This window comes from Topomyia yanbarensis, chromosome 2, assembly GCF_030247195.1.
Source record: "Topomyia yanbarensis strain Yona2022 chromosome 2, ASM3024719v1, whole genome shotgun sequence".
Classification (NCBI taxonomy): Eukaryota; Metazoa; Arthropoda; class Insecta; order Diptera; family Culicidae; genus Topomyia; species Topomyia yanbarensis.
In genome coordinates this window covers 105,347,784-105,372,279 of record NC_080671.1, presented here as the reverse complement: position 1 = coordinate 105,372,279, position 24,496 = coordinate 105,347,784, and the positions used below count along the sequence as shown (strand labels likewise).

At 40.2% G+C, this 24,496-nt stretch overlaps 1 protein-coding gene across 1 annotated transcript; it reads left to right on the top strand.

Annotated features, from left to right (window-relative positions):
- The first annotated feature begins 481 nt into the window (after positions 1 to 481).
- On the top strand, positions 482 to 23,671 carry LOC131679092 (uncharacterized). Its single transcript, XM_058959648.1, has 5 exons — positions 482 to 818; positions 12,285 to 13,081; positions 22,435 to 22,598; positions 22,662 to 22,851; positions 22,915 to 23,671. The coding sequence occupies exons 1-5, from the start codon at positions 574 to 576 to the stop codon at positions 23,523 to 23,525; spliced, it is 2,007 nt and encodes a 668-aa protein (XP_058815631.1). The 5' UTR covers positions 482 to 573; the 3' UTR covers positions 23,526 to 23,671.
- The last annotated feature ends 825 nt before the right edge of the window (positions 23,672 to 24,496 follow it).

The following is a 24,496-nucleotide window of genomic DNA, read 5'->3' as shown; positions in this document are numbered from 1 at the left end:
TATTTATCTGGCTCTAATCAAACCTGAATTGCGTGGTGTATTTGAAATGGAGCTCTAATGCAAACCAGTTATAATTTCAAATCGAATTCCGGATGATTTGGAAGGGCCGAACATAACACCGATACAAAATCGTTGATACTTGATTATTTTTATTTAAACGACAGTGATATTTTATACGCTCATTGAAAATTTGTGGAACTGGAAACAGCCAAACGAGAGCTAGACCCGCCAATATCGGATCGTTAGCATTATTTAAATTTTCCGTAAACTATGGATAGAATAGCCCGTTGCATATTTAATAATATTTTCAATCTTTTTTGCCAGATGCACTATCGCGGACAGCTTAAGTATATGATAACGACTGCGGATGTCGACTATGTGTTGTTAATCCTTTGGTGGTGATATACCTTTCCGGCTGAAAATCCCACAGTTTACGATATAAATTAAAGCAAGTGCAGTTGAACTTCCTTTAGTAATCATCTAGCCGCAGATGAGGTATTGCATCCCCGCGCACGTACTCAAGTGATAGAGCTTTCGTCGGAAACAGTTTCTCACCAATTGAAATAGATAAGAATGGCTTTCACTATTACCGCTCTAGCAGTTCAATGGCTCGCGTTGGCACTTATAAGTCTCACATCCGTTACAAATTGTGTTTCCGCTGCTGGAATAAGTAATTTTCAGCGACTGTTCCGGAATCAATCTGTGCCGGTTGAATTGGAAGCATTTCCCGGGGAGCTGTGTCTGCGGGCATGTGACGAAACGAGACCCCGAGTTTGCTATTTCAAGTGGACGCTGGAACACTACCACTCGATGGGACCGTAAGTATTATTCTGAATTATCTAGGTTGAAAGTTGTGGATGCGAACTGATATAGGGGAAATGGGTCAAATATTGTGTTTAAAGTATTTTTGTTTGTTATGATCAGTACACCAGCTCGAAAAACAATTAATGAATAAACTTTAAGTCCCTCTTTATAGGACCTTTTCTTTTAGCTTTATTTTGGGACCTTTTATTTTAGTGGTCAAATGTAGCTCAAACAAATCCAATTTGATCGTTTTGAAATTTTAACAGCACATTTAAAATTCCTTTTTTTCAGCGGCGTGTGTTGAATTTTATTTTTTATTTTGTGTCGATAGTAACCCTTTCATGTCCAACTTTTTTCTAGAGCTGTGTTCAGGTTGAGGAACACGAAAAACTTGTTTCGATCAAGATAAGTATTTGTCTCGCAGTGCTAGAAACTGGTCCATTTTTGTCTTCTAATGCTCAATACAGTCCTCTTAGAATTTGTATAATAGTCCAATTGCTTGGTAAAGGCAGTCAAAAACATTCGAAGTTTTATCAGTTTTCAATAATATTTCTAGATAATGAAGATATATAAATTTCATTTTTCATCGTTAACCTTAAAGTGTTCCTAATTGCATTTCAACTTCGGTTTTACAGACAACACAATTATTGGAACTCAAATGCAGGGTTGCAGAGATAGCTAAAGTCACTTATTTTTGTGAGCAAATCAAAACTTATAGATGTTTAAAAACGTTGTTGTTGATAAACAAGCTTGAAGGGGTTAATGATTTTTTTTTATTCAAAAGTGCCATTTCGCTATAAATCAAATATCGAAAATACCTTACGTATAAAACTTGTTATCATTCTGCGGAATCGTCCACCACGGGAAAATGCTGCTACGATGTATTTACTTGAAAAATTATGTTTGCGCTTCCCAACTAGTATTGTAAGTACCATTTTCCAGGATTCAAATAAATCAATGTAAAATCAGTCGAAAATTCTATAAATTAAAACAAGGTTTAAACATTTTAAGTGCTTTTGCATATGACCACTTCGAGCGCCGACAAGTGTGATTGCCAGTGATCATGCTATCGGAAACCTTGTTCTGCCATTATGGTACTTTCTGATATGTCCATTTCGCACAAGCATGGTGGTCAGAAGAATGTGTTATATTTGCCCTACTTCATTATTCCTCATTCGTAGTTAAGACAATATCCATCCTCAATCAACGCTATATAATTATGAGTTCAGATTACCACGTGTTAATTATGTCAATATACTGCTAAATTAGTATAATTACAAGCGGGTACAGAAATTTCAAGTCACTTAAATTTTTTAATAACTTTCCAATTGCCATTATATCACCGACAAACCGACGTCAAACTGGAGACAAATTTGACTGGAGACTACTAGAGATTTGACGCAAGATTCTGCAACTCGTACTGTCAAACACAAATGTCAAATCATCGAGGCTGTCATTTATTCATATGTATTGTTTAGGATTCCTCTAATATAAGTCTGTATCAGCGAAATTTGACAAAAATAGCTTCAAGAAGTTGGGCTATATTCGAAATTCAGGGGAACGAAAACCTTAGAAATATATCATTATCCGTTTAAGGTTGAACAGAGAATGAGCAAAAATCGGAAACGAAAAAAGCAGTTTTTTCCACACCTGCTGCTTTCGTTTTCGATTTTTGCTTATTCTCTGCCCAACCTTAATGTTGGGCTGTGTATCAAACACATAATGAAAGCTCTTAGAGTTCCTATCACCGACTCTTTTTCGTGAGAACCAGTTTCCCCGGTACTGTATCCCTCAGTACCGGTAAAATACCAGTACTGGAATATGCTTTTAACCTATTAATGCCCATGTTGTTTATTGACAACAACGTTTTTAAACAGCTATAACTTTAGATTGAGGCAAGATTTGCTCACAAAAACAAGTAAGGCTAATAAATCTAACTATTGCCTTTCATTTGAGGACTAACAGTTACAATGATCAGTTCTAGAACTGATGTTATTGCAATTAGTCTGATTGGATTCCAATGGAGCAGTGCTGCCAGGGACAGTTTACGTTGAGGACCAAAAATACATTTTTCATATATCTTCGTTATGTCGCAATATTATTGAAAACTGATAAAACTTTTCAACTAAGAGTGCCTTTGGCTACGTCACTTACGTTACACGCAAGTGAAATATTGTAAATATTCTAGGAAAATAGTATTGAGCATTGGAAGGCAAAAATTGATCAGCTTCTAGAACTGCGAGGGAAGCTCCTATCTGTTCGAAAAATTGCTGTTCGTGTTTCTCGACCCCACCGTTTTCAAGGAAAAATGGTCGGTGTTCAGTCAGACCGGACTAAGTCGCAAAACATCAAAAAATGAGATATTGATAACATTGGATACAGAATTTCTTCAGCTACAATCGACTTTTGCCAGATTTGAAATATATAACAATAAGCAAGAATTATGGCAAAAAGTAATTTCAAATTCTCATGTAAAGGATGCTGCGATTCAAACTTTAAACTCGTTTTTCTCGAAATCAATAAATTGTTACTTAGTCCTGTCTGACTTAACACCGACCAAATACTTTTGAAATTCTACATGCACTAGAAAAAAGTTTTTTTTCAAATGTAGAAAACCCCCTTAATTATTCCGATAACTCTTCACAGGGGTTAGGCATTTTTTACATTGAATGTGTATGCAAAGTTTGAAATAAATCAGTTTAGTAGTTTTTGAATGGCAGTTCACATAAGGAGAATAATGGAATAGGGCAGATATATCGTAAATTCATCATTGGAACTCCCTTGTCCACGCCAGCAAGGAATTCTTCTTAGTACATGATATGTTTAGGATTATTTTCATAAACAAAGCGCTCGGCTATGACTAACTGCGTAAACATTACAACCTCTATTATATATTAGGGTGTCCCAAAATGACATTCAGTTCGTGAAATAAATAAAACCAATTTTGGACCCTTAGAGAAAGTGGTTTATCCTTTATGTATGTTGAAAAATTTGTACTTGTCTATGTTTTTACATTTGTATCCAGCTTTTTAACGAGCCATAATGGTGGTCTAAATTGTTCAGTTCGTAATACGTTTAATTGCCCTTTTTTGACGATAATCGTTTACGCCAGCTTGACAGCAACGCCCAGTTGAAAATGTCGGGCGTTCATTGAATAATCATCCAGCGCATCGGACTAACGTAGGATAACTTAATCTCACTGAACGGTTGACGTAAACGATTATTGTCAAAAAAGGGCCATTAAACGTATTACAAACTGAACAATTTAGACCGCCATTATGGCACGTAAAAAACTGGATATAATTCGCTCAAACTTTGAAAAAAAATTCCGAGGTCCGGAAGGTCGAGTATACCAATCGGCTCAGCTCGACAAATTGGGACAATGTCTGTATGTATGTGTATGTATGTATGTATGTGCACTAATGTCATGTAATTATCTCTGCGACAGCTAAACCAATCTTAACGAAACTAATTTCAAATGATAGGCCTAACGTGACAGTTTGACACTATTATTTTTGTTATGTTGTTATGGATATGTTATTTACTTTCTGCGATATGAGTGATTTTGTCAAAATACAACAGATTTTAAGCAAATATCCCTCGAACAAAACAATTAAGATGCACTGAATGCAAGTTCACTTCAAAGTGAAATTTTTTTCCAGAGTTGAAGTATTTACACGTTGAATTGGGCATTGCATTTAGTCGTGAGGTAGACTGAATATTATATTTCCTGATTGTACATCATATTAACATGATTTAATCTGTCCCACAATATTCCGCCACGTCACTCAGCCAGTTGCTGCTTGTCTCCAACCTGTCAGGGGCCCCTATACTCGCCAGGTTCTGCTCCACCTGGTCCAGCCACTGGGAACGCTGCGCTCCTCTCCGTCTTGTACCTGCCGTGTTGGAGGTGAAAACCAACTTGGTGGGGTTATTGTCCGGTATCCTCACAACATGCCCCACCCACCGTACCCTTCCAGCTTGAGCTACTTTCCGGATACTTGGCACACCATAGAGTCGCGCAAGTTCGTGGTTCTACCTTCTCCTCCACACACCATCCTCCTGGACACCAGCGAAGATCGTTCTCAGAACCCTTCTTTCGAAGACTTCGAGTGCTTGCAGATCCTCATCGAGCATTGTCCACGTTTCGTGCCCGTAGAGAACCATCGGTCTAATCAGTGTGTTGTACATGGCGCATTTCATGCGGTGGTGAAGCTTCCTGGATCTTAAAATTTTGTGGAGCCCATAGTACGAACGACTTCCAGAGATAATACGCATTCTGATCTCCCGGCAGGTGTTATTGTCCGTAGTCACCAATGAGCCTAGATAGATGAACTCGTCAACCACCTCGAACTCGTTGCCGTTGATCGTAATACTACTGCCCATGCGTTCCCTATTGCGATCGGTTCCGCCTGCCAGCATGTACTTCGTCTTAGACACATTTATCTTCAGTCCTACTCGTGCTGCTTCGCGCTTCAGTCGGGTATACAGATCTGCTCCACGTCGTGAGCGAAGCACACGAACTGTCCGGACATCGTGAAAATCGTGACCCGCATGTTGAACCCCGCTCTTCGCATTACACCTTCCAGCGCTATATTGAACAGCAGGCAGGACAACCCATCGCCTTGTCTTAGTCCTCTGCGTGTTTCAAACGGACCCGAGAGGTCGCCCGAAATTTTGACACAACACCTTACCCTATCCATCGTAGCCTCAATCACTCTTGTCAGCTTCCCATTTTCCATAGCTCTACACGGTCCACCGTGTCATATGCGGCTTTAAAGTCGATGAACAGGTGATGCGTCGCGACCTGATATTCACGGCATTTTTGGAGGATTTGCCGTATAGTAAAGATTTGATCGTTTGTTGATCTGCCGTTGATGAAACCGGCCTGATAACTCCCGACAAATCCATTTACCAGCGGTGATAGGCACCGGAACAGAATCTGGGATAGCACTTTGTAAGCGGCATTTGTCACTGTGATCGCTCTGTAGTTTTCACAGTCCAATTTGTCGCCTTTCTTGTATATCGGGGTGATGACCCCTTCCTTCCACTCCTCCGGTAGCTGTTCTCTGTCCCAGATTTTTTCGATTATTCGCTGCATGCTTTCCATCAGTTTCTCCGAACCCACCTTGAAGAGATCCGCTCCTAGACCATCCTTACCAGCTGCCTTGTTGTTCTTGAGCTGTTGAATAGCCTCGTTAACCTCATTCATAGTGGGCGCCGGTACATCCCCGTCGACTGCGACACTGACATAAACGTCCTCCTCGAACGCCCGATTGTCCGCCTGCGCACCATTCAGATGGTAGTACTGCCTCCACCTCTCGACCACCTCACGTTCGTCCGTCAAGATGCCACCTTCCTTGTCTCTACACATTTCGACCCGCGGCACAAAACCGTTGCGAGTCATTCAGCTTCTTGAAGAACGCCCGGCGTCCTGAGAGCGATACAGCAGCTCCATCTCCTCTCTCTCTCAGATTCTTACAGGCGGCGCTTTTTGTCCTGAAAAAGACGAGTCTGCTGTTTTCGCTTCCGTCGATATGACTCCACGTTCTGACGAAACTTTTCACTATTGAGAGTCATGTGACCAAAAATCGAAAACTACATCAACTCCAACTTTATTCAATTCTATACTGAGTGTTTATATATAGGGGAGACTGAGGAAAATTGATCCCCTTTTCTATTTTCCAATCCAACTCGTAGGAATGATGAAAAATATATATTTTTGTAATTTTATATAGTTTCTAAAGATGACTAATGATCATAAAAAAATTATATGGAAATATTACACTGGACAACAACTATGAGCATTTCAGGAAAATAATAAACAAATGGAAAATGCTTAGATTAGTGGAGACTTGAGCCCTAATTTAAAGACACTTGATTCCTCTTTGAAAACATGTTTAAAAGAGCATGTGGTGTAATGAGCCTATTTTTGCCCTGTTTCTAATATCACGAGACCCATTTGAAGGCTTTGGTTAAAGCAGCGTCTGCCATCTTTACTCAACGCATTGGTTCGAATGGTAGTGCGATAATTGGGGTTCTCGATTCGAGTTTTTGCTACAGCCAAACAGAAGAATTTCACCATTCTTTGTTTGTTATTATATTGGAAATTAATAATTGATGAAATAGTGTGGCACCCTCCCTAATAGGGTATTTGCCGCTCCCGCACCGCAAGATCTGCGGTGCGGTGAGACACTTTTTCCCGCAGATGCGGTGTGGGAAATAGCTTTTACCGCACGGTTTTACCGCAACCGCACCGCAAAAATATAATTGATAAAGTGATAATTTTGATTATTCTAAATTGATAAACAGACTGCTATTACGAAAGAAAATCTAGCTGTGTCCGAAATATTTTGACGCCATTATTTTTACGACATATTTCGGACTAGTTATTTTATACTTCTAAGTAAAACTTCACAAACTAACCATTTCAAATACATAAAAAGCAAGAATCAAATAGAGACAAAATTATTAGATAATTTAAAAACAATAAATTTGTGCTCCTTAATCTATTTTTGAAGTGCATCACTTCTCCCGATTTCTGTTCAAAATCGTGGAATTGTGAATCGTTTTCGATATCAATTTTTCAACTGTGAATTTTGACTAATTTAAAGGAATTAGAGATGAACTAATTATGCTGGGACTTAAACACAACCCAAAGAATATAATTATCTTCATCAAACCAAACGAATTTGGAGTAATTGGCAGTTTACTGTATGATATAAATGTATGAAAGCGTCCAGAATAAGGAGGAGTCCAAATTAGGATGATTATTCTATCATTCGTTCATCAACATCGTATTTCTATCTTCTTTGATTGCTGTGTAAATTCAATGTGAATTTTTCTGCAGTCAATTTTATTGGACTCGTTCTCAAAAAGTATGCTACATAGCTTTTTTTCGTATACTTCCATTCAAACTTACTATAATTTTCTACCAAATTAAGTCCTAATATTTTTCAGTTAAGACTATTTCGTAGCTTTTTTGAAGCTTTTTTGCCAAATACCACATAGTTTGACTCCTTTTCACTGCAATTGAAGTTTTTGCCATTGGCTCTTTGGGAAAATATTAGAGGAAAATACTTTAAATGCTAGAACTTTCGAACTAGCCTTTAGAAAATTACACTTCATGCATTTTTAAAGGGAGCAATCTTAGTTTTTGAATGAGAATACATCTGTTTCTTGAAGAATGCGGAAGTTAGAGTTTTGGGATATTTTTATATCATACATTTTTTGCAGTTTTTCTAATGTTCAATAATTCTGTACCGGTTGAGACCGGACTCCTGATTAGATGTAATGCATAGAGAAATTTTTTTCGTCAAATATGGCGTCGTTCTTATTGATGAAATGCAATATGTTTTTATTTCACTGTATTGGAATATATGCGCTACTATATAGAAGTACTGGTATTTCGACTTTAATTTTTTTGTTGTTGAAATTCCTTTAAGAATGAAAGGTGGTTTTTACTACGTAAATGCGAAAATCATCCATTTCATTTTCATTCAAATACATTGAAAATATGACAATTTAAAGAAAAAACACTTCATTTCTTATTCCATTTTTTCAATTAAATGAAGGGTTGCTAAAATAAAAGTTTTCCTATTACTGCAGTACAACGTTTTTGAATGTATAATGTTTGCCTTAAAATGTACGAAATTTTATTAATAGAAAATGAAAAAGTTGATTTTTTTTCATAAACATTACATTCTGAGGAGTCTCTTAAAGTTAAATTTCGTGTGAATAAGAATAACATTTTATTATATATGGTTACACAAATGAACAATTTTTCAACACTATTTTTAAAAATATAAAAATTTTACCATATTTACCGCATAACCGCGCGGTGCAGTGCGGTAAATAAAGTGCGGTTGCGGTGCGGTTTTATTATTTTTTTTGCCGAACCCTACTCCCTAATAGGGTCGAAATACGCACTTCGCCGAATTCAATGTTACAAATGGATTGCGGTATTGATTTTTGATTAGATTGTTATCAGATATTGATATTTTTTGTTACTAAATATTACGCATCTCTTACCTGACTCTTTATATGAATTGAGCTTTAGCTTGAGCTTGAACTTGAGCTTGTGCGGCCACCCCTGGCTGCTACTCCGTTATCGATCTGGACTAGCTGAAGTTGCACAGAGAATAAGTAGATAATTATGCTTGGGAGTAGCGAAACATCTTTCAATGCGCAACTCCTGGTAATCCCAAATTGTTTATTGATCAATACCGGCGCCGGCCAGGCGAGAACGTAAATCGCGGAAGGAAAGGGAAGGAATGGTTAGTCCGATACTTGCTTTTGCTAGAGGCCGTATATACTACTGCGCACTCCACAAGTATCACAGGAGGAGGATATTTTTGTTAGTAAGAGTATAGAATTTGGATCACTTCTTCTTTACCGACGCCAGAGAGGTGACTTTACTCTCTGGACTAGATATCGATCCACCAAACTCATAGACCTGGGACCAACGGGCTTTACTTCCTTTCCGAAGGAAGACGTGACCACAAATTTTTTCACCTCAGAAAAATCTGAACGACCTCGGCTGGAATTGAACCCAGGCAAATTGGAATGAGTGGCGGTCACGCTAAACACTCAACCACCGGCGCCGTCGTTTTACCTGACTTTTTATAAGAATTACCTAAAAATCCGATCAATTATTTGAAAGCTGTATGTCGTTACGGTTGACGAACGTCAAATGTGGGATGCATGGTTCCTTCTTATACTGGTTACCGTATTTACAGTGCCAGAAAATGCTTCGTTGTAGAAAACGACGAAAATATTTGTGCATTATATGATCATGTTCATTCTATTTGCCGCTGAAAAGTTTATTCCACAAAATTCCTTCGAATGACGAAATGTTTTCGGATTAGCAGCAATGATAAGTAGAAAAAAATTCAAACAACAGTGCAGCCAGGTTGGTTGCTGATTGGTCATTGTTAGGCCAGTTATCTGCCAGATGGCAGTAAGTGTTTTTCGATCAAAAATCGAGGTATTGTGCCTTTCTCATTTATCCAAACTATGATTTAATGTCTGGTAATGTTCAGTAAAAATACGTGGAAATGTCTATTACATTCTTATTACACTTGATAAGCATATACAAGTGTCCCGAACCTGATAAGCAACATGTCAACACAGACACACTTGAAACAAACAAAAATATAATATTTATATAGTTTAATCAGCGTGAGTTCAATGTTGTCTTCATGTTAACTTCATGGTGGAGAAGGATATAATTAGTGGGAGGAGGAGGATGCGTAGAGAATCATCTAACTAATTTTAGTATACGGGGTGGATAAAGGGAATGCAGGTGGGTGGTTGGTCTGAGTGGATGGGAGGTGAGAGAGGGGGGGGGCTGAGAAGTAGAAGGTGGAGGGATAGATGGAGGGTTAAACACCGAACTTCATATTATACATTCCGTGAGAAACTAGGTTAGTGAAGATTGGTTCAGTCATTACCGAAATGGCTTTAGACCTGGAATATGCCCGGAATCCGAGAATTCCGGAATTATCGATAGTGTACAATTGTACCGGTTTATATGAGAAATTCTATGTGACCGCCATAACCACTCTGTAACTCCAGAACCAAAAGTCAGAACTGATGAAATTCAAAATCAGGCAATGGGAGTATTATATCTTCCATTTGAAATTAAGCTTGTAAAAATCGGTTAAGAGTTTGCTGGGAAGAAGGTGTGACATTAGCTCAAGAACCTGGATAGTTTCCTGGGTGCATCAAGAACCGTCATAGGTGGTCAATGTGGTCAAAACTACTTTGATTGGTCATTAGTGATCTAGACCCGCAAATCCAAGTAATGTTGAACCCATTTGAATATGTATTACATCATTCGGACATTATAGAGTTACCAGTTTATATGGGAATTTGCTGTGTGACCGCACTCTTCAACCCGTAACTCCGGAACCGGAAGTCCGATCAATTAAAAATTCAATAGCGTCTTATAAAAGCGTTGTACCGTTCATTTGAAACTAAGTTTGCGCAAATCGGCTTAGCCATCTTAGAGAAAACACATACATACATATATACACAGACATTTGGCGATCTCGACGAACTGAATCGAATGGTATAAAGGGCGAACACGAAATTATTGCGACACCGAAAATGTCATGCCAATTTTCTTATAATGTTTAAAATCGAACCAAAATTTTAGGGTAGTTTTATACATATATTTACTTCAAATCAAAAGAAAAGTTAATCGATGGAGCCTTGAGTGTAAAATTGAACGCATTTTCGCTTGATGCCCTCCATCAAAGTATTTACAGTGTCATCCGGTACCAGTTTCTCAGTTTTTTCCATTTTCTTAACATGTCCTTCTCGTCTTTGACTGTCCTCTTGCTCTTCCGAAGTTCCCGCTTCATCATTGCCCAGTACTGCTCCACCGGGCGCAGCTCCGGACCGTTTGGCGGATTCATGTCCTTTGGAACAAAATGGACAGAATTGGCCTCATACCACTCCAGGACACTTTTAGAAGTGGCATGATGCCAAATCTGGCCAAAATAGCGTACTGCTGCAAGAACGACAAAAGGCGCTTCTCGAGGCACTCAGATTTGTAGATCTCACCATTTACTGTGCCCTTTGTCACGAAAGGCTCACTCCTCAGTCCGCAAGAGCAGATGGCCTGCCAAATGAGATATCTGGAGGCGAACTTCGACATTTTCTTCTTCTTAAATTTGTCGTCCACATAGAACTTGCTCTTGCCGGTGAAAAACTCCAACCCCGGAATTTGCTTATAATCGGTTTTTATATACGTTTCGTCGTCCATCACACAGCAGCCATATTTTGTCAGCATCTTCTCGTAGAGCTTCCGTGCCCGAGTTTTAGCCGTCGATTGTTGCCGCTCATCGCGGTTTGGGAAGTTCTGTACCTTGTATGTATGTAGTCCAGCTCTCTTCTTTGCATTCTGGACGTAGCTCTGCGACATGCCGATCTTTTTAGCCAAATCACGGTTTGAGTCGTTGGGATTTGCTTTAATCATCCGCTTCACCTTTCCCTCCGTCTTTTTGTTCTCCGGTCCCGGTTTTCTTCCAGCTCCTTTTCCGTGGTCCAACGTCATCCGCTCCTGGAACCCCTTCAACACTCTGGAGACGGTTGAATGGTGAATGTTCAACATTTTTCCCAACTGCCGGTGCGACAGGTCAGGAAATTCCAGGTGTTTGGAAAGAATTTGTTCTCTCGACTCGCGTTGGTTCACCTCCATTTTCGTTGAATCGAACAACACGACTTCTAGTTTGACAGCATGTAAACAATACACATCAATGAGAAAGTGTGCAAAATTTGGTTGATTTTTACCCAATGGTAAAAAAGTTATGCCCTGTTGAATGTGTCGCAATAATTTCGTGTTCGCCCTTTATGACACTCGGCCCTGCGGGCCTCGGTTGAAAAGTTGATTTTTGGAGTGATTGCATAGCCTTTCTTTATATATTTTTTTCCCTCTGTAAGTCATAAAAAATAATTGTAGCTATTCTTTTCAGAGCCTGCAAAAATTGCGCTAGAGGCAATCACAGGGACTGCAATCATCATGCCTGTCTGACGGCGGATGGCGTTGAGCGTGGTGTAATGTCTATCAACCGCCAGATACCAGGTCCGATTCTTCAAGTGTGTCAAAATGATCTGATCGTGATTGATATGACCAATGCTATGGGTGGAACGGCGGCCACGATGCACTGGCATGGACTGCATCAGCGAGAAACGCCCCACATGGATGGTGTCCCGTTTATAACGCAGTGCCCAATCGATTTCATGAGCACCTTCCGGTATGCCTTTTGGGCGACCGAACCCGGAACACAGTTCTACCACTCTCACTCCGGTCACCACAAGGTAAATGGCCACTACGGCGCCATGATCATTCGACAGCCGGAAGCAAACGATCCAAACTCCTTCCGGTATGACTTTGACCTGCCGGAGCATACCATACTCGCGTCCGATTGGATGCACGAGGACGGAGAAATGTATATGCCGGGACTGCCGTCGTCGGACGGAATACTTCCAACGAACATACTAATTAATGGTAAGGGCACGTTTATCAAAGTCGACGGCAACAAGACAAACGTTCCGCTGGAGGTTTTCCGGGTGCGCAAGGGTGGCCGTTATCGGTTTCGTTTCATCAATGCCGCCAGTCACGTATGCCCACTGGAGCTGCAAATTCTTAACCATACGCTGGAGATAATCGCCAGCGACTCGTTCCATCTGCAACCGATTGTCGTGAACACGCTAATCACAACGTCTGGCGAACGGTATGACTTTATCGTGCAAGCAGATCAACCAAGTGGTGAGTGTGTGTATAGCAATATAGACTGTGTGACCAGTGTTGCCAATAATGTATATTTGTATATAAAGGGTGAGTCGTTCATTATTGTGAGAATTCAGATTGATTGCAACAGCGACTATAGTTATCGAAATGAAGCCAAAGTTTTAGTAGTTCAGTATATGTTTTTTAGCTTACATATGACGGTGAGACTGTAGAATGAGTTCGAGTAAAGTGCTCGACATTTGCAATTGACGCCGTCCATCAGAGCCTATACAGTTATTTCCGGTACGTTTTTCTCGGTTTTCTCAGTTTCACTTCCTCATCATTTTCTTTCTGTCCTTTACCCCTACTTTGGTCTTCCGAAGATCGAGCTTCATCATGGCCCAATAGGATTCGATTGGATGGAACTCAGGACAGTTTACTGGGCTCATATTCAGAATCCCCCGAAATAGCCGCATACCAAACATGTTCGGTTTTGAAATAGTAGAATGACGCCAAAGCGAAGGTTTTTTAACGTGCCGTCTCAAAACGACAAAAGCCGTCTGTGAATCTTCACTACGTTTACCACAAGCGCATACGGCCTGCCAAATCAGATATCGATAATTGGTTTTTAACTGTTTTGACGTGATGACATAAAAATCAGTGTTATCAAATAATAAAGCATTGCCACAACATTATTACCCAAGCTGCCATCACGGTACACATTCTTTTGTTTTCATCGAGACAACGTCGGAACTGAAGAGAGTCTGCGTTATCAATTAATCTCCCACCATTCACATCCCAGAACGATGGCGCATGGTTGATGAGCAGTAAGAGCTGAAAGATTAAGCGCAGACAGTGCACTTACTTCCATTTACTCCGGTCTATTATATTGCACTGGCACTCAGGCAGCATGCACCTCTCCAGAATCATTCACACGAATTAAAAGACAAAATTTAATCCTGTCATCAGCAGAAGTCCACGCGACAATTAGCGGAGAAAGATACTGCCACAGGACTCAAATTTCAATTACAATGTACCTACTTCCCTTAATCAACACTATCTAGACAGTCACTCTTTTTACATTCTCCTTCTCACAAACTCCTTTCAAGTGAAGGAAATCCCTTCCTGCTCCATACCCTTCAGAGGGAAAAAAGCAGAAACACATCGACGATCCCTGCACGGTTGTGTAGAATAGAGTCCTTAGTAAGGCTGTCGTCTGTGAAATCGTAACCGCCCCTCTACCCACCGTTATAAATCCTTTTATACTTTTCTCAAGTGCCGTTCAAACGAGTGTATGAGTGAATTTAGGAGACGAGCTAACGTCACGGTGTTTCAAAGCCATCGGCACACGGTGCATGCTTTAGCTTTTTCGGTTCGGTCGTTGTTGTTAGTAAAGATTTTCACTTTGGTCTTTTTTGTCACGGTGCCGAAAACCCAAAACAAGCACTTCTCAGATTTCAAAAACACTCATCATACATTGAAGAGCATCCCAAAAATGAGACCAGACTATGCCAAAAATGTAGGCCGAGATGTGTTGTGGTGTGGCGCCGATACCCACCTATAGAGATATGTATAAAGATATACAAAAGTGAACGGCGCCTCAATTTGTTGTCCGTCAGCTTTGTTCACTCAACCGGCAGGGATGAAAGGGGTGAAAAACGACTTTCTAGAAAAGCTAAGAACGGACCTGACTAAACCGCCTATTTGCTCCAGGGTAGCTTTTCGGCATTGCATTTTGAAAGGTTCTTTTCGAAGAGAGATTCACTTTTGAAAATCTTATCTGATGAGCTGATGCATAATTAAAATGTTATCTTACAAAAGCCACTTTCGTGGACAGGAAAATCTACTATCAAGATCGGTCATTTACCGGTATAATTTAAATTACTGGTTATCGTTAGAAATTCCCTTTTATCTTCATCGTTTTATTTTGGGTTGTGCATCAAACACATAATGTAAACAAAGTTCTAATTGATAAGCGAAGACAAAAACTGGGCTTAGGTACATTTATGATAGAGAAAAATGACCACCATAGTGCAATGTTCGCTTATATTAAAAAGATATATTGAGTTCTTTGCGACTAGTCTCACGAACACTAATGAAGTTTCCTGGTTTAAAACAATCCCATTTACTTTTGCCGTCTTTGTTTATTATTTTCCACCATGAGCCGTAGAAAAGTCTATTGGAATATCAGACGATTTATTAAGATTTTTAAAGCTTTTTTTGATACACACAGAGGGCCGCCTTAAAATCACTCGGAGCCCCTGGCTACCATGAAACTGAGGGTCTCCTGTGATCAGGGCAATCTGAAGACCACTCGGAGCCCCTAAGCACTATTGAACGAAGGAGGCCCTATAGTCGAACTAACGTAAACAGATTAAGAGTAACATTCGATGCATAAAGGGCGAACACGAAATTATTGCGACACCGAAAATGTCATGCCAATTTTCTTATAATGTTTAAAATCAAACCAAATTTTTAGGGTAGTTTTATACATATATTTACTTCAAAAATCAAAAGAAAAGTTAATCGATGGAGCCCTGAGTGTAAAATGAACGCATTTTCGCTTGATGCCCTCCATCAAAGTCTTTACAGTGTCATCCGGTACCAGTTTCTCAATTTTTTTTCCATTCTCTTAACACGTCCTTCTCGTCTTTGACTGTCTTCTTGCTCTTCCGAAGTTCCCGCTTCATCATTGCCCAGTACTGCTCCACCGGGCGCAGCTCCGGACAGTTTGGCGGATTCATCTTCTTTGGAACAAAATGGACAGAATTGGCCTCATACCACTCCAGGAAACTTTTAGAATAGTGGCATGATGCCAAATCTGGCCAAAATAGCGGAGCTGCGTCGTGCTGCTGCAAGAACGGCAAAAGGCGCTTCTCGAGGCACTCAGATTTGTAGATCTCGCCATTTACTGTGCCCTTTGTCACGAAAGGCTCACTCCTCAGTCAGCAAGAGCAGATGGCCTGCCAAATGAGATATTTGGAGGCGAACTTCGACATTTTCTTCTTCTTAAATTTGTCGTCCACATAGAACTTGTTCTTGCCGGTGAAAAACTCCAACCCCGGAATTTGCTTAAAACCGGCTTTTATATACGTTTCGTTGTCCATCACACAGCAGCCATATTTTGTCAGCATCTTCTCCTAGAGCTTCCGTGCCCGAGTTTTAGCCGTCGATTGTTGCCGCTCATCGCGGTTTGGGAAGTTCTGTACCTTGTATGTATGTAGTCCAGCTCTCTTCTTTGCATACTGGACGTAGCTTTGCGACAAGCCGATCTTTTTAGCCAAATCACAGCTTGAGACGTTGGGATTTGCTTAAACATCCGCTTCACCTTTCCCTCCGTCTTTCTGTTCTCCAGTCCCGGTTTTCTTCCAGCTCCTTTGCCGTGGTGCAACGTCAACCGCTTCAACACTCTGGAGACGGTTGAATGGTGAATGTTCAACATTTTTCCCAACTGCCGGTGCGACAGGTCAGGAAATTCCACGTGTTTGGAAAGAATTTCTTCTCTCGACTCGCGTTGGTTCACCTCCATTTTCGTTGAATCGAAAAACACGACTTCGAGTTTGACAGCATGTAAACAATACACATCAATGAGAAAGTGTGCAAAATTTGGTTAATTTTTACCCAATGGTAAAAAAGTTATGCCCTGTTGAATGTGTCGCAATAGTTTCGTCTTCGCCCTTTATCATTCAGCATCACATCACGCAGATGGAATAAGCCTATCGTATTTTACTTCAAGTGTTCCGAAGTCGGTTCTTTTTGTAATTAGAATTATAAGAAAACAATTGAAGGCTGAAAATATGCGTTGCGTTTCCCTTAACAGCATCCGTAGTTAGCAGTAAACTAATAGAATTAAAAATAGTAATTTGACCTCCTTAGTTACATTGCGTTGTTTGAAAATGAAAGGTTTCTTGGCCAAGAGGGAGGAATAATGGAGTAGGGCACATTTGCCGCTAATTCGCAATTCGAATTTCTTTATTCAAGCCAAGAATTTTTCGATGCGCGTAAAGGTGTTTTCATAAACAATGCGCTCGGTTATGTAGAGCTGCGTAACTATTACAATATCTATTATATATGCTAACGTATGTCAATAGATGGCAATCTTCATTGATAGATGGGGGAACATTACTAATGTAGAAGTCTATCGCTTTTTAAAAAAATAAATGAAGATAAAATACTGCAAACATTCATAATGGTCTATTTATATTTTTGTGCATTCATTTTATCATCAGCTTTTTGGGTTTTCACTCTTAATACTATCCAGGAAAAAGTTGCACCACAAGTCCTTCTTCGAACGTTGCAGAATAACCAAATTTTATTACAATACAGTTTAACGTGTAATGTTCATATTCCGCAAAGTTGGTGAAATTTATTTGTATAGTTTGGTAAATTTGATGATAACTAGACAACTAGATAATTTAAGCAAAGCAAACGTAGGAAAATTCAGCTCACACATCGCAAGAATTCAAAATTATCCCAATTATGTTTTAGTAAAAAATGTTAACAACTAATAAGAAAAACCAAATCACGTTTAATATTCCAAGTGCGGTGAACATATTCTCAAGTGTTTCACCAAAAAAGCCCCAAGACGGAGTCTATTGGTAACATGTTATGAGAATCTAAAACGCACGCGGTATTTATTTTGAAAATCAATTTTGCCACTTACTTTCAAATTGTGTTCAACTATGTTTGAAAAATTTTCGGTGTTGGAATAATACAATGTTATTTTGGTAAAATATTATTGAAAATTTAGAAGCTAGTATTTTGCTCTTCTATGCTGTAAATTCTCCGGGACGTCTAGATTTACTGTGAATTTTTTAATTTTACGTTTATATTTTCAGCGCGCCCTCAAATAAAATTAGAAATGAATGAAAATAGCACTCCTGGCGTTTTCGGTTGCGCCTAGCAACATGCAATTCGAAAACATCATGACCGCCTGCTTGTTGTGACTGATCCGTTGACAGAAGAAAAACAATGAATAAATATGCATCGTTGACACCTTCTTGTTGCAAATTTTTTTTGTTAAAGTGTTGGCAAACATGTCACAAGTTTGCAAGTAATTTGTTCTTTATATGAAACTTATTTCACACAAACACCGACAGCGGCTATACAGTATAGTATTGAGTTACTTCCTCACGGAAAAAAATCATTCATAAATTCATGAACAAAAAATCCCGATTTCGTGAGCTGAACGATTCACGGAAACCGTGACCAAGTTCCTGAAATTGTGAATAATAAACCTCGTCCTCATTAAACTATTTGCGTTTCTAAAAAACTAATTCGCCTCGAATATATACATGGCGTTACATTCGAATATTTGGTTGGGTTATATGTTGTGGTTCTTTGGACATGTTTAGTTTTTGTTATGAGTCTTGTTCATAATTTGGGAATACACAGCCGACAGTAAAACGATGTTCATGATTTCAGGAGCTTTTTCGAAATTTTTGTGATTTCTCATCACGTTACCACAGAGAACAGACGTCCATCTTCAGCATTCAACTTGTGTAAAATAGCTAACGGTTTCGAAGGTAGTTGGGATATCCAAACCAGGTGCGCTACTGTCGTTATGTTTTTGTGGCTGAGTTCGACAGAATTGACAGCGGTTATGCCTCTACCCAGTCAAACTAGTCCGGAACCGGTTCGGACTTCCAGCATGAATTCCAGCTCAAATGCATCAACCGATAGAGTCGGAATCGGTTGTTTTCTTTGAGCAAGATTCCATACTGAATCCAGTCAGGATTTCGAACCGGCTCTGGAATGGATTTGATGGATAGTTGGGATAGGTTGGTGTTTTTTTTTTTTTTTTTTTTTTACAATGGAGAAGACCTTTATGTCCTAGCCCAGTACACGTGCTAACGGTAGGGTCCAATCTACCACACGGGGTGCACTGGGGGCGTGTCGGACTCGAATGGTGACCAGCCATTAATACCGACTAAACTCCATTGGGCTCCGCCATCATTCCTCCCAGGAACTACCTCTCGGTATTACTTCTGGGGGGATGGCTGTACTGAATGTACTCATTCACTCTCACTCACGCGATCATACATCCTGTATGAGGCTTACTTGGGTGCTCTCTAAATCACACTTTGATTCACTCTCAAACACTCCCACATGAGGCTGACTTTTGTGCTCACCTTTTACGTTCCATGCGAGGCTGACTTGTGTGCTCACCTTACTCATTCCTTGCTAGGCTTACTTTTGTGCTCGCCCTACCCATCCATGTGAGGCTGACTTGGGTGCTCACCCTATCACCTGATTCACTCTCAATCGTGCCACTCTATGGGATAGGTTGGTGTGGCGGCGCTAGTGTGTATCGTATATTAATTCAAATGTTTACACACGTTTTTTAAATATTTTTGTTCGATCATGGATGTCTGTTCTCTGTGACGTTACCGTGCTATTTTATTCATGAGTTTACTATCGGATTTTTCTGTCAGACTAGCGGGATTTATGTTCATGATTTCAGGATCTTAGTCGCGAATTTCGTAATTTCTATTCACGTTATCGTCATATTTTAGTCATTAGTAGAGTAACTTATGGTCATGATCCCAGGATCTTAGTCAACATTTTTGATATTCAACGACGTATTCATATGTAGCTATTATGGCTCCCCGCTGTGGACACCAGAGCAGTACAATCGGACGCTGGACGCACTAACCGACTCGTTAGTCGGACGTACGCTGGTTGTTATGGGAGGAGATTTTAACGCTTGGACCATGGAGTGGGATAGCAGTATGACGAATACAAGAGGTTTCACCTTATTGGAAGCCCTGCCGAAGCTGGACGTAAAACTGTGCAATATACGTTTCGCAATCACATTCCGTAAAGACGGTTGGAAGTCCATCATCGATGTAACATTCTGTACTCCGTCGCTGATGGATAACATGAAATGGCGAATTAGTGATCAGTGCACAGATAGCGACCACCAGTCGGTCCACAACAACATTGGTCAGCGTAATTGCACTATAACGTAGAGGACTGGCGAGCGGAAGTGGAAAATAAAGGGATTCGACAAGAACCTTTTTGTGGAAGCTCTACGCATTGACAGCCTCACCAAATGCCGATGAGCTGTTGGAAACATTAGCGAAGACGTGTGACGTAACAATGCCGAGAAAGCGACGAATTGTAGGCGTATTGCTAGAACGAAAGGCTCAGTATCCGCCGTGCTGCCTAACCAAAATCTAGAAGACGCATTCTGAGAGCAAGACCCGAAGCGTTCAATGAAGAGTTTAAGGTGACATTCCGGGATGCTAGGGTCGCTTTTAAACGCGGAATAGGGCTTCGTAAGTCCACCTGATACAAGGAGCTGTTCAAAGAAGTAGGCACTTACTCCTGGGAAACTCTTACTGTGTCGTGATCAAGGCCAAGATCAAGATGCGCTAATAAACTGAAAATTATCGTGGAGGGTATTTTCCCGAAGCTCGACCCAACCGCATGGCCGCCTACATTGTACGTTGATGCAAACGATGGAAATACTGGTGACAATCGAGTTTGCAACGACTAGCTTCTTGTAGTGGAAAAAGGGCTGAAAGCTCCCGATCCGAACGATATCCCAAACGTGGCACTGAAGACTGCGATCCTGGTATTTCCGGACTTGTTCAGAATAATTCTACAGAAATGGCTGGACCTAGCCTTCTTCCCGGATAAATGGAAGACCCAAAAGCTGGTGCTGCTGCCAAAACCAGAGAAGCCACCAGGATCCAGCATCATATCGGCGTATATGCTTGCTGGTTACTCTTGGCAAACTTCTGGAAAGGGTCATCCTCAACAGGCTGTCGGCATACGCTGAAAGTGAGAACATACTGTCGCTGAAGCAGTTCGGCTTCCGGAGAGGGATCTCGATGATGGACGCCATTCGCACAATCATCTTCATCAAATAACTTGCAACCTAAACAGCAGCTGCCCCCACCGCCAGTGAAAATCACCACAAAAACTTAAACAAAATGTTACGTACATTTATCCCAGTCAAAAAGGGCAAGTTGCTGGCTAGCGGGGGGCTATTTGCCAACTCGGATGCGCTAATTGCCCTTCAATTTGCCAACAATTTGCTGGCAATTAGGGGGCTATTTTAAATGCAACATTTGGGCGATTTGCCGCCGTCATTTTTTTGCCGTTCTACCCGCCCTTAAATCGCCCCGAAATCGCCTAGGGAACGCGCCATTTAATCGCCCTTAATTGCCTGATATGAAAATTGAAAATAATAATTATTTTCGGATTCACTATCTACTCACATAAATTTATCGGTACACTAGGTAATCACCACCAGACTATAGGAAGAATCGATGGTGAAATTCGTATTGCACACCAAAACTTACCACAATCTGACTTTCATTTAGACTCAGAGATCTTGTTCCACTATACTTACACACGATTCCACAATTTTCCACATTCGTTGGCTAAATTAAGTGCACTAAACGAACAAAATACAAGCGGGAACACGCCAATTGTTAAAAAAAAACAATTTTAAACTTAAGACAAACATGAACCGCCATGAAAGGGCGCGTGCATTTTTTCTTCAAATTTCATTAAAATATCGAAATATTCGAATGTTTATGTTCAACAACCACCGAGTAGACATGATTACAGTAGATATTAATTATCATTTATATAATAGAACCGAAATTTAGTTTAGCCTTTATATTCCATATGAGAAGAAGGGCCTAAGTCGAAATCTCGAAGAAAATGAATGTTTCGCCGTTTTGTTTTCTTTAATTATAAATCGATCTATAAACTATTTTAACTAATTTTCAACTCAATCTTGTAGTATTTTAGTCGCATAATGCCATAATAGCGAAAACGCAGTTCGTTTACATTTGCGATTTAAGCCCTAATGAAAAATCTATGTCGACTTCTCTTTAATTCATGAGCGAATAACCTATAGGTTAAAGCCCCAATAAAAAAGATATAACTAGAATTTCTGAATGTACAAGTTTTGGTTATAATGAATAATTACAATTTTCGTTGCCAATATGCATACTTTGATCTTTGTCAATTCACATATTTGACATTACTTAGGATTTATTAACGAAACGCGTCGAGTTAATTCGTCGCACAAAAATGCTTGAAAACGCGTTTCCAATGAAACCTACAATACCATATCAACTAGTACCCAGCGGGGTAAGGAAATTACCGAAAATGTATATAAGGAAAATCACATTAGTATGTTTCGTGAACCTGCCCCTGCAACCCCGGTTTTCTACCGTGGGGAGTGTAAGCACAAACTAAATTCATTAGATTATCTTTTGCTGACCGACATTTCGCCTCACTCGAGACGTTTCTCCGGGTTTAGCGGTCGTTCGAAATGGGGTAGGAGGCTCTGCTCACATTACAAATATGAAAATCTACCAGAACTATAATTTTATTATGCAAATAACACTTCCCTCAACCCCTTGCAGATGACTACTGGCTCCGGATAAGAACCATCGGCCCATGTGAATACAGAGCAATCCAACAGTTTGCTGTGCTCTCGTACCAACCACTATCCGTCCCGGAGCAGAATATCGCCTTCCCCAGCAAAAACCCCCCTGGGTTTAATGAAAGCTTGTTTCACAATCCGATTGTAAGATTAGCTTTTAAACGATCTCATGACTCTAATTGAGAATAATATTTATCTGATTTACAGTATGTGAACCACCCAAACACGACCTGTGGAGTGTCGGAGCCGGACGTCTGCATTACGGATTTTGAAGCGTACGGAACCGATGACAGCATAATCAACGGGATACCCGATCAACGTTTTTTCCTCTCCTTTAACAACTATCCGTTGGCATTTGAAAAAGCTTTCGCAGTAAACAGCCACGAACATTTTATGAGTAAGATAACTCTATAAACTAGGCGTAAGAGTTACTCATGTTTAACTGCATTCTTTCATACAGATATTCGAAAAAATATTATACTGCAGGGAGCTATCAATAACATCAGCTTCACATACCCCCCGTTTTCTTTGTTGACCCAACCGGAACTCATCAGCGAAGACATCTTCTGCGATGAGGATACCTTTCCGGAACGATGTCAAGGACAAACACACTGCACCTGTATCCATCGGTTGAAGATTCCACTTGGCTCGCTAGTCGAGTTATACATACTTGATCAAACGGCAGAAGTGAACCCGCTTAATCATCCCTTCCACTTACATGGGTACCAGATGTATGTAATAGGGATGGGACAGGATAGGACGCGTCCAATCACGATCGAGCGCGCTCAAAAAATTGCCCGCAGCAGTGATCTACATCGATCGCGAGTAACGACATTCCCACCGATCAAAGATACCGTGTCGATTCCGAGCAAAGGATATACCGTGGTACGCTTCCGAGCGGATAATCCCGGGTTCTGGTTGATGCATTGTCACTTCGAGTGGCATACGGCGGTCGGTATGGTGCTGGTTATACAGGTCGGTGAACACCAAGATTTCGTTCGGCCTCCAAGCGGCTTTCCTGCGTGCAACAAGTATCAGCCGGATGTCGACGAATCACTTTTTGGACAGTAATGGGGCCGGCATGACAATCTATCCCTGGATAGATGGTAGGGATGTGAGTTTGGATCTGTGTAAGATCTAGTCAGGCATACAGCAACATGATGCATGTTTCGGTTTAAAATTTCTGTCAAATAAAGTAATGATGGTTTTATTGAAAACGGAAGACTATAATCGATATATTATCACTATCTATCATATCAAATCTCCATTCAAATTCCTTGCTCGAACTTTAATATCTGCATTGCCTTTTGTGCGTTCAATGTAAACATTCGCTATATTCGATTCATTAACGATGAACAGTTTGAAAAATTTACCACAGGTGCAAATGTCCCACCCAATTATCAGTTCTTACCACTGATTTTCAATAGAAAATTGATCCACATCAATTCAGCTATGTGAATGTGAATTGTATACCATTAAAATTCTGATAATCTTTTCTAGTGCAAGTTAACAAATAATTATCTTGGCGAAACTTGTGTCGAACGATTCCCAAGTCCTTAATATTAAGCGGGTATCCTGCTTGGAGGTTCTTTTCGATTTATCCCGTTTCCAATGAGTCTTGATCATTCATCTTCTATGGTGTGATCGTTAATGGACATTAAGCACTTAACGCACTCTACATTTCCATTATAATGGATCAATGCATTACAATCAGGCACGTAGCCAGAGGGGGGGCTAGGGGGCTAAAGCCCCTCCCGAAATTTTTCAAAATTGAATTTCAAAAACCGGCGACTTTTAACAAAATTTGTTGCTCATTTGGTTTGAACAAATCTTTGAGAAAAAGTTGAAGAAGGCTATTTCTAACCACCAAAGGCAATGATCACGAAATTCAGTCACTTTATGCTTTTGCTCGAGCCAGTGCGACGCGAACGACAAAAATAGTAACTTTTATATTGTGTGTTGCCTAAAGAATAAAAGAAACTGTTACTATAATTGTTGCTGTAGTAATCTGTCGAGAAGCAAGAAGTGGTGCTCCAGCCAAA